Source organism: Macaca thibetana, chromosome 13 (genome assembly GCF_024542745.1).
Source record: "Macaca thibetana thibetana isolate TM-01 chromosome 13, ASM2454274v1, whole genome shotgun sequence".
NCBI lineage: Eukaryota > Metazoa > Chordata > Mammalia > Primates > Cercopithecidae > Macaca > Macaca thibetana.
Window position 1 is genome coordinate 60,125,137 of NC_065590.1, and position 15,694 is coordinate 60,140,830.

At 52.0% G+C, this 15,694-nt stretch overlaps 1 protein-coding gene across 4 annotated transcripts in view; it reads right to left on the minus strand.

The window, feature by feature from the left end:
* TTC7A (tetratricopeptide repeat domain 7A) overlaps nt 1-15,694 on the minus strand; it is a 156,971-nt gene that overhangs the window by 82,031 nt on the left and 59,246 nt on the right. For all 4 annotated transcript variants that reach the window (XM_050754727.1, XM_050754726.1, XM_050754728.1 and 1 more), the window contains 2 exons: nt 15,222-15,337; nt 625-703 (listed from right to left, as the gene is read on the minus strand). In XM_050754727.1, coding sequence (XP_050610684.1) covers nt 625-703; nt 15,222-15,337 — 195 coding nt within the window. The remainder of the gene's footprint in view (nt 1-624; nt 704-15,221; nt 15,338-15,694) is intronic.

Below are 15,694 nucleotides of genomic sequence, written 5' to 3' on the forward strand. Positions count from 1 at the left end.
GCCTCAGACGGCTCCTACCTCATCTTTTCTCTTCTCTCCTCTCCCAGACAAGAGGAGTATTTTCTCCCTCTCCTGACCCCTTGGAGCCCAGCCCCACTCTGAGTATTCAGCAGGCCCTTGCAGTGTTGGGAAGAGCATGATGCCACAGGCACAGCAGCTCTCTCTCCCAGGTGCCTTTCTGATTATTTGACTGAGAATTAGAGCATGAGAAGCAGCTGTGGCTCTGGTTTGGACGAACTAAGGCCTAGGAGGGCAGGCCTGTGTTGGGGCAGGCAAGCAGGGTCACTGTTATTTATTAGGATTGCAAACAAATCCCTAAAAGTTCACATAGCACCTTGCTAGTGGTGGTAGCAAGTTTGTCAACACAGTTTGCCCAGGGAAGGGCTGGCAGTAGATCTGAAATCTGATTTAACATCAGGGGCTATCTGCGGTGCTACAGGGAGAAGGAGGCTGCACATCCCTGGCTGCGTGGGAAAGGATGCTGAGATTGATTACCAACCTCTGCCATGAGCAGGCAGGAGACCTACTGCCACCCCTGCTTCAGAGGTTCCCTGCAAGGACTTCTGTTGTCTCCCACCAAAACTGACTCCTGAATAAGCCAGCACCGCCAGCACCCCACATTACCACTTTGAAGTTCTGAGTTGCTTTGGTCTCCACAGTCCGCAGCACCTCCCGGAGCTCTCTCATGCCCTTCACGATGTTCCTGGTGGGAGGACGGCAGAAGTAGAGTTGTTACCAGCCTAGCTCGCAAAGAAGGATGCTCTCAGCATACCAGCAGATCCCAGGAGGAGCTGACTGCTAGAGTTTTATTTGAACATATTCGACAACTGGAGTGAAAAGTTAGAGTTGTAACACCAGGACTTTAGAGGCCCAGGACATCAACAAAAAGGAAGGAGGATCCCTTTTCCCCTAGTCCCTTCCCCTCTTTCCCCCCAGCAACTTGGGCTTCCAGTTTACCACCAAAGGGGTACCAAGATTGAGTATCTCAAACAAGGTGTGACCTTGGCCCAGGAGCCTTGGGCTGGTGACTTTCTGACCTGAGTCAGCCTCAAATTTTCCAGCTTCACTTGCTGTATCTGGTCAATGCTGGATTCCATCCTCCCCTCTCTGTCCCTACTACCATGACCCCAGGCTGGCCTGCCTCACCTTGAGCCTTGATGACCACACCAGCCAATCTCACCACTTCCAATCAGCCTTCTGTGCCTTGAAATAGTTTTAAAGCTTTTAAAAGTGTGAGCCATAGTGAGAAATACATCTCACATTGCAACCCAGTATCCACACATACTTCCCTGACATAAAACCGAAGTTTCTTGACACAATACCCATCTCTCCGATGTGCAATCAACACTGAGGTTTTCCATTTTCCTTCTCCCTCTACCCTCGTTTTGTAACATGCTGGCTGCAGCCCACTAAATAGATCTTGCATTCCCACTAACAGGTTGTGGCCTGCAATGTGAAAAACTGCTCCCACTGCGCCTTGGGGGTCTAGTGGATGCAGGAAGGTCACCTGGATTCTCTCAAATCCAGCCCTATAGTGGTCCCAGGGCTCACAGAATCCAGTCTAGGTCCTCAGCATAGCGTCTGAGGCTGTAGGGTCTGCCCCTCACCTTTCTCCCACCTCAGCCCCCAGCACTCGAGCAAGTCCTGTCTGAACGACCGCAATCCCCTATATCAAGTCTGGGCACTGGCTTCTTCCACTGCCTTACACAGCCTTTCCCCACTTCATCCTTCAAAAGCAAGTTCCAATGTCACCTCCTCCACGAAGCCTCCCCAGACCCCTCCCCATGTTGCCCTGACTGTTAATTCCTCTTGTGAAGCAAGTAAAACCTCTCAAGGTCATTTTCCACCTGCAGGTCTGACCACTGCACACTGTGGCCTCCTGAGGCCCAGGCACATCACTCCCACGTTCCTAAAGCTCTGCCCAGCAGCTCCTGCCACGTAGCACATGCTCAGGAAAGTGTGAGGGCTGCCCTGCTCATCCGCTCAGGGGGTTCCCTGGATCACACCACACAAGGGAAAGCAGAGGCTGCTGGACAGCGAATTTAGAAAAATTAAGATTACAGAGGGTGAACAGCCCAAACTGGCAGCCAGGAAAGTTACATAAGCCCCTGCTTCAATTTCATGCACAAAACAGGCTCCTGGGGGCTTTGGGGCCTGACAGCCATGAAAGGACACATTTGCAGATCAAATCCCTCACCTTCTGGAAAGCTCTGGCCTCAGGACATGCAAGCAAAAACCGTGCAAACTACCAACATTACCAACACAGACCCTTGTCTTCAGAGTTGAGAATGGAGACTCTTGGGTTAGGATCAGAGTTACGATGACCTTCCCTAGCCTGCCAAGTGCTCTGAAGACCTGGGAGTGGCAAGCAGGACAGGGAACCTCAGCCTCCTTAGAGACCATCAAGTCTGGGTACGGTCTGTAAAATGAGGACTTCACTTAGCTCAGTGTCTCCCAGACTTCTGTAGACTGCATACCTCATTCACCATGTTTACTACTAGCTGCCTATCACCAGTACTATTATTTATGTCATACTTTTCCTTATATCTTTCTTCTTCTTTTAAGGTGAGTAGATAACTCACCTTCCCTTAATAATAACAGAAGTATTTTTTAAAAGTTAGTGTGCACATCACTTAAAACCACATTGTATGTCACTAGAAGTACTCGTCCCACACTCCAAGAAATGATAATTTATTTTATTTATTTGCAGAGATGAGGTCTCGCTATGTTGCCCAGCCTGGTCTTGAACTCCTGGACTAAAGTGATCCTCTCACTTCAGCCTCCCAAAGTGCTGGGATTACAGGCATGAGCCACTACCACACCTGGACAGAAATGATAATTCAGACAAGAGGGCCTCAAAATGTGGTACTTGGACTAGTAGCATCCGTATCCCAGGGACTTGTTAGAAATGCAAATTCTGAGACCCCCACCCAGACCTGCTGAATTAAGGACTCTGGGGTGGGCCAGGTGTGATGGCTCATGCCTATAATCCCAGCACTTTGGGAGGCTGAGGCTGGCAGATCACTTGAGGTCAGTAGTTCAAGACAAGCCTGGCCAACATGGTAAAAACCCCATCTCTACTAAAACTACAAAAATTAGCTGGGTTGTGGTGGTGCCCGTGCCTGTAGTCCCAACCTCTGGGCCTATGGCCTGCTCCCCAGCTCTGGGTTATTTCCCGAGACAGAGGCCCCAGGGGAACCAAAGAAGCTTCCTGTGGGGGGCCCGGGCCTGTCCTTGGGCCTGGTTTATCTACCAGGAAGCCTGTTCTTCTGTCCTCTGTGGGGCTGGGGGCTGGCAGGAGGAAGGTGGTCGCAAAGCGGAAGGGTCCCATAGGCCAGGCCAGCTTAGGGGACAGCCCAGCACCAGCCACCAACAGAAGACAGGGAAAAGACAGACTGCTGTAAACTGAGTAAAAGGACAGACCTCATGAGCTCCCGGAAGAGAAAAGAACTGGCCGATTCTGGGATATCAGTCTAAGACAACGCTGGCAGCTGGGCCCAACAGCAGCAGGCTGAGGAGAGCTGGACTCCCGGGCTGCCTAGGGCCCTGTGGCCCAGAGGAGGCTGGCAGGTCCCAGGACCTGCTACCAAAAGGCCAAAGCCAAGAATGACTGTGGCCCCTTCTTCCCACTCCACCGCAAGGACTGTCCTCTCTCTGCATTGCCGAATGAGCTCAGCCTTTAGCCTTTACATCATCAACACTCTTGCACCAGCAGACTGGCATTACCTGGAAGCTTGGGAGAAACGCAGACTCCCCCCCGCCCCCCAACACACACACACACACTCTCTCAAGGAATCAGCACATCAGCATTGCATCTTATGCATTTTAGGATTCTGTATCTAAAAGTTGTGTCTTTTTACTACTTTCAAATCTGTAAGGGATTCTGGTATATAAGCTCCCAGGAATTCTTTAGCAAACCAAATAATCACCTTCAGGGATGTTTTGGGTAAATCCCAATTTTTATTGAATGCCCTTCAAGAAAAAAAAAAAACAAACAAACAGAGATCCCAGTATCCAGGGCTGTACAGGGAGAGCTCCGGGGTCCCAGCTAACACTGACCTGGGAATGCCCCTCTGCCTCAGCTTACCCCTCTGAGAAATGAGAAGGCACACGACGGGGCTTCTCCAGGGCTCTGCAGATGGCCATGAGCCTGAGCAATCACGTCACAGCTCTGAAGCTGCCAGTGCCAGGTTGAGCTGGGGCTTTTCCGAGCCATTCCTGGCTGCCCTGCCAGAGGCCAGCTTGAAAGATCTCTTTGTTCTCGTCTCTCATGCTGACCTTTCTGAGCAAAGCTGCCCACTTTTAACAATATCCAAACAGGGCCTCAAACAAACCCTGGCCCAGAAACAGCCTGCGTGGGGAGAAGCCAGGAAGCCATTTATTCCAAGTCAAGGAAAGCCTGGTTGGCCAGTAACAGAAAGAGAGATGTGGGTGTGATGATGGGTCAAGGACACGGCTCACCTTAGGGGAGCCTCTAGGTGGGATGTTCAAGGGGCTGGCAAGCTCCCCAGGCCCCTAGGTGGCAGCAGGCAGTGCTGCACGTTTCACAGAGCCCTTCCTTTGCCTCACTCAGTCCGTGCAGCTTCCCATGAGGTTGGTGAGGGAGGTAGGCTTCATTATCCCAGTACCAGCACAACGTGTGGTGCATAGAAGGTGCTCAAGAAATGATCACTGAATAAATAAATCCCTAGGTTCCAACAGGAAAAAGAGAGCCTGGAAGATGCCTACCTTTCCAGGCCGTCACTTACGTAAAGGGAGAGGCAGGCTTATGGCAGGCACAAAGGGGTTCAGCCTTTCCTTTCTTTTCACCCTGAGACCTCTGAGAAAGACAACACTTGTCTCTTGACCCAGCACGGTTACATTTTCTTTTCCTGACCATGTGAACTCCAGAACTCCTGGGACTCAATTTGCCAAGTCTTTACAAAGTGCCAGCTGCCTACCAAGTGCCTGGTCATCAGCTCTGTTCACAATAGAGCTTGGCCAAGTGTTTTCCATACAGTAAGTGTTCAAAAAATATTTAGGGAAGACTGGGTTTGAGCTGAAACAGAGAATGAGAAACTACATGGAACTGATGGCTGAATGGAGCCTAAACAGATACTAGTGCATATGGCCCTGGCCAGATGTCCCCATTCCAGGGCCAGTACCGCTAACTGTGTATGAAAGGTTACCGGTCAAAGACCCAGAAGAGCATAGCCAGTTGGCAGATCCCAACAGCTGAACGGGTGAATCAGGGGACAAGGTCAGGTGAAGTTCAAATGGTCATCAAACTGTTCACTCCTGTTGCAGCCCCAAATCCTCTGTTTCAAACAGAGGATTCCTCTTCACTCCCAGCCCAGAGTAGGGCTGTGACATTTCCCTCCTGTGGCACTGAGGATGTCGTCCAGGTGCCGGGCTCTTTCCTTTCTAGTGAGGTGGGGGATGGAAGTGGGGAAGGTTGAGGAGGTGGTGCTAAGAGTGGACAAAGGCTGTGCATTCAGAGAGGCTGTAATGGGCCTCAGAGGTTACCCTGGGCCCCAAAGCATGACACAGAGCACCAGGAGGCTCTCCGAACGGGATTCACTGTCGGGTGACCGTGGCCCCGGAACCCCAGATTTGTGACAACAGTCTGACTCCTGTCCTCCCCTAGCCCTGCAGATACCAGGTGGCTGCTAGAACAAGGCAAAATTACTGATGGAACCCCTCATGGGGGTCACGGCAAACAGCAGGCTGGGCTTTCTAAGGTGCCTTTGCTGCCTCTCCAACTTGGCATCCAGCTGGAAAGGTGGAGCGCACACACACACACACACACACACACACACACACACACACGGAAAGGGACAGTGCTTTCATACGCCTGAACAACCTGCCAAAGTCCTGGGGAACTCCCTTAGAAAACACATCCACTCCCTTCTCTATTGTTTGATTTTGGTGCAGTGAGCACATGTTGCTTTACAAACTTAAAAAAATTACAAGAACAAGCACAAAACATATAGCCCACCTGGTTCAATGTGCATGGACCAAGCTCATTCTGGGCCCAGGGCAAAGAATAGCTGCTGCCAGGTCTAGGCGGAAGGAAGGGAAAAACCAACTCAGAGAGAAATGGTCTGTTGCCCACTCTGGGTAAAGGAACAGAGTCAGTTCATGTTCTTGTTCTTGGGAGATGCCCAGGCACTCGTCCTAGTGCAGTCAGAGCCACTGACGGGGACAACCAGCTTCCCTGGCACTGAAAGGTCCCCCCTTCCCCTTCCAGGCCCCCACTGCTTCACCCCTGGAGCAGTTTCAAGTAAAACAAAACCAAGCTTATTTCTGGAGCCTCCCCTATAGTTTGAACCCTGGGCCCAGCGGCCATTGCCCACCTCCCAAAAAAACATGTCAGAAAGGTGCCCCCTCCTGGCAACCAGGTGGCCGAACTGCCTGGGGCGAGCCTCCAAACAGAGTCCACGGCTGCCCTCTAGTGGTGGTGAGGGGAAGAGATGCCCTCCACCCCCACCCACCGCTGGCTCCTTTGCACTGGGGCCTCCTAACTCCTGATGGCCCTTTCAGGCCTGTGCCTTCAGTTCTAGCTCAATTAGGAACCCTGTCATCAGCCACAGAGCAAGGGGCAAGAGCCATCTGGGGGAATCAGCCGCTGAATCAATAGGGCAAGGCTCCTGGAGGAAATTACCATCCCTCAGACATCCTGATGAGGAACTGGGTAGCAGTCTCAGGCTTAGCCAGAGAAGGGGAGGCTCAGGCTTTCCTGAAGCTCCAAGGAAAGCGTCTGGGGTCCAGCAATTGCCACCCACCATACACAGTGGACAACAGCACACTCTTTAAATTAGGTCAAGTCCTCAATGGGAGGGATAAGCTGAACTCTGGGGGCGGACACTGCTGTGGCCATCTAGCTCCACCCTGTTCTCAGCAGGGTCTCCTTAGGCTCACTGGCAGCTGGGTCCACCCAGGCCCATGTGGGAATGAGCTCAGGCAGGAGGCAGGCTCCACCATCTCTCCCTCTCCCTGGGCCCCTGAGGAACTGCAGCACCTCTGCTCCACTCTTGGCCCCTTGGGGTGAACTGCTCCTCAGACACCTTCAGGGTCCACCCCAGCCCAGGCAGCACCCCCACCTCTCTGCTCTTTCCCGCCAGCACAGAGCACTGCCTGACCGTCTCCACCACAGGCTCCCCTCTGGGACGGTCACTCCACCACGGGAGGGGACCTCCTCCTGGCCACAGCTTGAACCCCGCAGTGAGGGCGGGGCGTCTGGCCCATAGCAGGCACTCGGAGGCAACCTGGGACAGGAACTGAGGGCTTTTCTCTGGGCTTCATCACCTAAACCTGACTCCCCTCATGGGGTAGTGAGCTCCCTGAACACCGAGAAGGGGTTCTCCCTGCTTCCCAAACATCCCAAGAGCCCAGGCGGGCAGGATGGAATGTAGCCGGCAGAAAACGCTGCCCTGACTCCGCAGCCCTTTAACAGACCGTTCAGAGCTGCCCTAATGCAGATGAGCTGACGCCAGCATCTGACAGGTACTCTGCTTCTAGCACCTTCAGCTAAGACAGTGGTTCTCAACTGGGGGCAACTGTGCCCCCACCCAGGACATGTGCCAATGTCTGGAACCATTTCCAGTGTCACTCTTGGCCAAGGGGAGTGGGGGGAGTGGGGGCAGTGAGGGGAGTGGAGGGATGGTGCTCCCGGCAATCTAGTGGGTGGAAGCCAGACATGTTGCTAAAACCTACAATGTATAGGAGAGCCCCACAATGAAGATACCTGGCTCAAAATATCAACAGTGCTGAGGCTGAGCAACCCTGGGCTAAGATATCTTTATATTATTTTTTAACTTCCTAACAAATACATTAAAAAAATACTGGAACTGACGATTCACCTACGAGGATATCACTGTGCCCAAGGGACAATGTGGTACTACACAGGCTCACTGATGTAGACACGCCGTGGTGCCGTGGGCTGGACAGACCCAGCTTCAGCACCAAGCTCATGGGGTTTACATTTGTGAGTTCCGACTTTGGGCGAGTTACTTAACCTCTCCTTTCTTCAGTAAAATGGGGATTTTATTAGTTCCTGCTTCACAGGATTATACAGAAAGGCATTCGCATTCAGCCTGGCATGGAGTAAGTATTCAACAAATATTAGCCACAATTATGAGGAAAGGCGCACAGAAATTATTTACAGCCCAGCCAGGCACACAGGCTGCAACTCCAGCTCCTCTGGGCTGGATGGGCCACAGGAAATAGACAGAGGGGCTGAGTAACTGCCACGTGTCCTGGGACTGCTACTTACATGCCAAGACTTTCAAGACTTTCAAATGTTTGGGCTGTTTCCTTGAAAAGAAATGATGACTCAATTTCTACCCCTCTTCAGGGTGGTGAGGTTGGGGCGGGGTGGAGCCAGGATCCTGGCTGTAAGGACCAAAATGTGTGCCTCAGGAAGAAAGAAGAGGAAGGGAGGGGGTGGAGCTACAGCAACAGAAAGTGACTGAAATTGCTTGGGCGTTCTGGGGGGTGATGGTGAGTCAACACCTCCGCCCACTGCTGCATTGCATACACACAGACCCACAACCCTCCTGTGGCTTCAGCACAGAGTGCAGAAGGGGAAGCAGGCTCTGGGGAGGGCGGGACCACCCCCAAGAAGGGGAGACACCCTTTGAGAATGGTGATTCAGGGTCCCAGAGAGGTGGGAGTCAGCGCACCGTGGATCGGCTCTATGCTCCCAGCCATCACCAGGCCCTGGCTTCTCCCATACACCCATGCACTCCCCAGGCTGTCCTTCCACGCCCCCAAATTTGGAAATGGCATGAGTTTCCAGGCCGCTCAGGCTCGAAGCTGGAATCCCAGTGGGTGAACTCGGGCAAGTGACTCAACCTCTCCAAGCCTCCCTCACTAGTGAATGGGGTCACCTGGCCTTCCCAGAGCACTGTACACCAAACACATGGTCCAGCCAGGCCCGCAGCAGAAGCATGACTGCCGCTGGTCTCTCTCCCTCTTCCCCTCCTGGCTGTCCTTGATGTTCACCTTAAAGTCATACCTGCAGAAAATTCAGCTGTGGGGAAGGCGAGCAGGCAACCCCTACAGGTGGCTGTGGGGGGGGCTCCCAATGGAGAGGAAGTTAATAGCTGTGAAAATACTCCAGGTGTTTTGCATTCCTTCCCTCTCACTGGACCCTTGCACCCTCTGGGACATGGACAAACAGAAGCACTTAGAGGGGAGGAAGCCAACTACAGGGGGCAGATGGCCCCTGTGTTCAGGGCCACAGAGTAGCCTCCACCCCCGGGGCCTCACCCTTACTTCCTCCAGATGGCGAGAGCACCCACCAAAGTTTTCACACCAGAAGCTGGGACACAGCACTTGCAGGGCGTGAGCATCCATGGGGAACCCACACTAGGTTAGCAGCACCCCAAGGGTGGTGGCCCAGGGGCTCAGTAACAGAATGCCTGCTGTGGGTAGGTAGCCTATCAGATAAGACCGCCAGCTAAGAAAGTCAGCCGGGCCCTGCGCACAAAATCCTGGCTCTACTGAGGACAAGTCACTTTTGTTCCCTGTGCCTCGATTTCCCATCTGTGAAGCAGGGATGCTAACTATGGCGTTTCCCTCAGGGAATACTGGCAGGACTAACACATATGCAGGTGCCTGGTGTGAATTTAGCACTTCCTAAGGGGCATGCATTATCCTAAGAAATATCCCTGAAATGGATGAATGAAGGAGATGGAGTATTGAAATTAGAACCGTCCCCTCCCCACCGTCCCCACGAAATCCACTCCAGGAAGCTTTCATAGATAAGAACAGCCCCTCTGGCCTTCGTGCCTCTGCAGGTCCTTGGGAGGGAGGAATTGAGGACTCCTTAACCCCTGTAGTGCAGGGGCCAGCAAACTGTTTTTCTCTAAAGGGCAAATAAAGACAGCAAATTTTACAGACTTTCCCATAAGGTCCCAAATGCGGCTACTCAAGTCTGTGGTGAGATTATATGTAAATGAATGGGCATGGCTGTGTTCTAACAGAAGTTTATTTACAAAAAAGCAGGTGGCAGGCCACCTCTGCCTTACAGGCACAACTGCCCCAGGTCCTCATCATAAATCACTGAGGAGTTAGAATGGTGACCCCTGCTCCTCCCAAATCTCCCGCAGGCAGAGCTGAGGACGGCCTCTCTTCGGGTCCCCCAGACTCATCCCTGGGAGCTCACAACTGGCAGAAGGAGACAAGGGGGCTCCAAGTAGCAGCCGTGGGGGAGTGGTGGTCTCCAGCTTCAACTGTTGGGCCATGAAAACAGGAACTAGGACTCCGGACCACTGTTTCTCTGAAACCAAAGCTCAGCAACCAAAAAAGGATCAAAAAAGCAGATGGTGGAGGTGGAGCAAGGAAGCTGCACTTCTCAGTGCCCCTGGGCTGTCCTCAGCCCCACCTCCGGCACAGGTGGTCCAAGGAGCCCAGGACTCCACAGCGGGTCCTACCCTTGCGGGTGAACTGCCTTCTCTCCCAGCCTCCACAGCCACACATTCCAAACAGAGACACCACCACCTCCCTGGCCTACCACTTGAGAAATTACAGAAAGAAAACAAAAGGTGGCTCATGTTTGGGCCAGCAGCCTGTCTAGCTATGGACTACACAAAAATAATAAAAACAAATGATAATACTGGCTTTGATTTTCCTTTTCTTTTCCTTTATTTGTATTTTTTTTTTTGAGATAGGGTCTTGATGTGTTGCCCAGGCTGAAGTGCAATGGCATCATCATGGCTCACTGCAGCCGCGATCTCCTGGGCTCAAGCAACCTTCCTATCTCAGCCTTCCGAGCAGCTAGGACCACAGGTGCACACCACGATGTCCAGCTAATTAAAAATAATTTTTTTTGTAGAGACGGTCTCACTATGTTGTCCAGGCTGGACTCAAACTTGTGGGCTCCAGCAATCCTCCCACCTCGGCCTCCCAAAGCTGTGGAATTACAGGCATGAATTCTAGGCAGCTGTGATCTACCAGGCACCCTGGTGGGTGGGTGGGTGTTCACATATATTATGATCCCCACAACAACGCTATGAGAAGGCAGGCATGGTCCTCACCACCACCTTACAGGTAAGGAAAGCAGAGGTTCAGAGAGCTCAAGGGACTTGCCCATGTACACACAAGCTTGTCATAAGAGCTGGGATTCACTCCCAGGGGTGCTGACTCCACAGCTGTGCTCCTCACTCTCCTGTCTGCCAGGCATGAGGAGAGAAAGAGAAGCAGCCTGTTTCCCAGTTGGAAGGGGCCCTTCCAACCTATTCTTTTTTTTTTTTTTTTCTTGACACAGGGTCTCACTCTGCTATTCAGGCTATAGTGCAGTGGCACAATCACAGCTCATGGAAACCTCCGCCTCCCGGGCTCAGATGATCCTCCCACCTCAGCCTCCCAAGTAGCTGAGACTACAGGCGCATGCCACTAAGCCTGGCCAATTTTGTTTATTTTTTGTAGAGACAAAGTCTCCCTATGTTGCCCAGGCTGGCCTCAAACTCCTGGACTCAAGCGATCCTCCCGCCTCAGCCTCCCAAAGTGCTGGGATTGCATATGTGAGCCACTGCTCGCGGCTCCTTCCACCCTATTCTTTCCATTTGGAAGATAGGGACGTGCAGTTCCTGCCCCCACAACAGCAAGGGCAGGGTGGAGAGAAAGAGAAGGAAGAGGGCATAGGCCTCCCCTGGGCCAACGGTCCTGCTGGGGCAGGTCTGCCTCCCCAAGGCCCAGGTCCACCTGCCTACTGCAGTCATCACAGCCACTGCCTCCTGGAAGTGACATCACCACGGCCTGTTCCACATTCTGGACAAACAACTCCACCTCCTTCTCTTCCAGGCAATTGAGAACTCAAGCTTAAGGTTACTGATATGCAGCTCTGTTGGGCAGGGATACCTGCTAGATGGAAAAGCTGCCTGGGCCAGACCTGTGTGCTTTGGTCAGAATGCTCCCCTGGCAGTCCCAGAGCACCTGGAGACCCACTCCAGACAAGGGCACCACATCGAACAGTCAGTAGCTTCACAGGCCTTTGCCTCCTCCTGGAGATGCATGACTCACCTTCAGTCTCCGGTTCTAGAGAGTCTCGGAGGTCTCCAATCCATTGTTTCCCAAACTTATTTAGCCATGGACCCTCTCCTGCAGATTCCTGCTGTCCTACAATCCTCAGCCTCATCCCACCCTCTCTGCCCCTCCCAGACTCCTCCCATTTCCCCTGTCCCCACCAGGTCCCAGATCAAGCCTGATCTGCCACAAGTCCACTATGTGCCCAGCCCCACATAGCCCTGAGCCCACCTGCAGGAGTGGACTTGGCCCACCTCCTCCTCGACCCCCACATTGAGCAACTTTGTGGGGAAGGGAGATAAGCAGGAAGGAAAGAGGCTCACAGCCAAGCCTGGGTGGAAAGAGCAAGCTACAAGCAGTGTGTCCTCTAGGATACTATTTTGTGGTGGTTGTTGAAAAAAAAAAAACATCTGTGTATCTATGCATAGAAAAACATGAAAGACATGTATCAAAATATTAAAAGTGATTATTTAAAGTTGGGGGATAGATCAGCAAATTTTTTCTGTCAGGGGCCAGAGAGGGGCTGAAGGTGGAGCTCATCACCAGTGGCCAGTGATTTAATACAACATGCCTACATAATGGAGCAGCCATAAAAACCCAAAAGCACAGGGCTTGGAGAGTATCCAGGTTGCTGGACATGCAGCAGTGGTGCATCCGGAGGGGGCCCGGACGCTCCGCATGCCTTCCACATACCTAACCCTATGCACCACTTCCACCTGGCTAGGCTGTACCGTACACCAGTCATCAAGCAAGTAAACTGCTCTCCTGGGTTCCATGAGCTCCTCTGCAACTTATGGAACCAACTTCTGTCTGTAGCCAATTCAGACAGAAGTTGCTGGTAACCTGGGGACCTGCTACTTGTGACTGGTGTCTGCTATGGAAGGCAGTCTCTCAAGGGACTGAGCCTCTGTGCCCCTCCCAGACCCCTTCCATTTCCCCTGCCCCTGCCAGGGCCCAGATCAAGCATCAGAGGTGAATTTAATTGTAGGAAACCCAGCTGGTGTCAGAGAACTGGTTGTGAGTGGGGGAAAAAAACCCCACATTTGGTCACAGAAATGACCTGTGTTGTACTGAGTATAAAGCAGGGCCAGGCACAGTGGCTCACGCCTGTAATCCCAGCACTTTAGAAGGCTGAGGCAGGAGATCACTTGAGTCCACGAGTTTGAGACCAGCCTGGGCAACAAAGTGCAACTCCCTCTCTACAAAAAAATACAAAAAATTAGCCAGGTGTGATGGTGCACCTGTCGTCCCAGCTACTCAGGAGGCTAAAGTGGGAGGATCACCTGAGCCCAGAAGGCGGGAGTTGCAGTGAGCTGAGATCACACCATTGCACTCCAGCCTGGATGTCAGAGCAAGATCTGTCTTTAAAAAAAAAAAAAAAAAAAAGAGGCCGGGCGCGGTGGCTCAAGCCTGTAATCCCAGCACTTTGGGAGGCCGAGACGGGCGGATCACGAGATCAGGAGATCGAGACCATCCTGGCGAACACGGTGAAACCCCGTCTCTACTAAAAAATACAAAAAACTAGCCGGGCGAGTGGCGGGCGCCTGTAGTCCCAGCTACTCAGGAGGCTGAGGCAGGAGAATGGCGTAAACCCGGGAGGCGGAGCTTGCAGTGAGCTGAGATCCGGCCACTGCACTCCAGCCTGGGCGACAGAGCGAGACTCCGTCTCCAAAAAAAAAAAAAAAAAAAAAAAAAAAGAGAGAGTATCAGGTAGAAGAAAACAGTAAGTTTGCTTTATTCTACTAAACAAGTTGTGGGGAAAAGGAAGAGAGATCAGCCTGTTACTGTGTCTATATAGAAAGAAGTAGACATAAGAGACTCCATTTTGTTCTGTATTTGAGATGCTGTTAATCGGTGACCCTACTCCCAACCTTGTCCTTGCAAGAGACATGTGCTGTGGTGACTCAAAGTTTAACGGATTTTGGGCTGTGCAGGATGTGCTTTGTTAAACAAGTGCCTGAAGGCAGTATGCTTGTGAAAAGTCATCACCATTCTCTTAATCTCAAGTACCCAGGGACACGTACACTGCCAAAGGTCGCAGGGACCTCTGCCTAGGAAAGCTAGGTATTGTCCAAGGTTGCTCCCCGTGTGATAGTCTGAAATATGGCCTCGTGGGATGGGAAAGACCTATCGTCCCCCAGCCTGACACCCGTGAAGGGTCTGTGCTGAGGAGGATTAATATAAGAGGAAAGAAGGCCTCTTGGCAGTTGAGATAGAGAAAAGCATCTGTCTCCTGCCCGTCCCTGGGCAATGGAACATCGAGGTGTAAAACTCGATTGTATGTTCTGTTTACTGAGAAAGGAGAAAACCGCCTTAGGGCTGAAGGTGGGATGTGCTAGCGGCAATGCTGCTCTTTATGCACTAAAAAGGTTTATGGAGATATTTGTATATGCATATCAAGGCACAGTGCTTTTCCTTAAACTTATTCATGTCACAGAGATCTTTATTCATTTGTCTTACTGCTGACCTTCTCCCTACGATGATCCTATTATCCTGCCACTTCCCTTTCTAAGATGGTAAAAATAATGATCAATAAATACTGAGGGAACTCAAGAGACCCAGGAGCAAAAGCCTACGGAAGGCATTCCAGGCACTGTGGCTCTTAGGTCTCAGATAGGCCAGTATTCCGAAGGACCTCAACACAACCCACAGGCAAACAAGCATTTCTGCTGCCTCGTCAGCAGGGACAGCCACAGCCCTGGCGTGATGCCAGAACTTTACTTCTACCATACTTTCCCTCGTCCCTCACCACTCCTTAAAAGCTGGAATGAATAGATATCTGCCTTCCCATTGGGTTTTTGGGGAGCGTGAGGCTCAGAGGAACCAAATAACTTCATTCACACCGCAGACGACAGTGGACAAAACCAGACCCACTGGCCAGCTCACTGTCCTTTGCTTTTTCAACATCACCTTCCAGGTGCCCTCCGCCCTACCCTCTTGAGATGCCCATTCCTGTTTCTCTTCTTAGCAGTCTCCCCTGAGCACACACAGGCTTTATTGCTTCCGTGGCTTCCTGAAGCGTGGTCCTTCCCGCTGAGAACGCCTCCGTACACTCCTGTCTGACAAGATGTGACACAAGCCAGTCCCCACCGATCCTCCTGGGAGAGCATGTGTGCACAGGCCAGAGAAGAGGGAGAGCAGCCTTAAGGCCACGTCAAAAGTCTCAGCCCAGGGGAATTGTTCCCACACTCACTCAACTACCAGTGACCTACCCCTTCTTCAGGTTTTTCACATAGGCGCTCTGGAGGGCGGCTTCCAGGAAGTAGGTGAGCTCATAGTCAACCGGGTGACAGCCTTTCAGATGCCTCGACGTGCTGTTATTTGTGGTCTGGGAAGGGGAACAGAGAGAGAGCCGTTGTCTCAAAGTTCTGAAGCAGGGGGTCACTCAGCAAGAGGAGGTGGCCTCATCACCATCCCAGTCCCTGCTGTTCAAGGGCACATTGTTGCAATTCTCAGACCAGGCTCCATGTAACTCACTTTAACTCAAAATATGTCTAAAGCATTCTCTCCCCATCCAACTGTTAGATGCCCACAAGCCCTGTGTCTTTTTTTTTTTTTTTTTTTTTAAGAAACAGGGTCTTACTATATTGCGCAGGCTCATCTCGAACTCCTGGGCTTAAACAATCCTCCCACCTCGGCCTCCTAAAGTGATGAGATTATAGGCATGAGCCACCACACTAAGCCC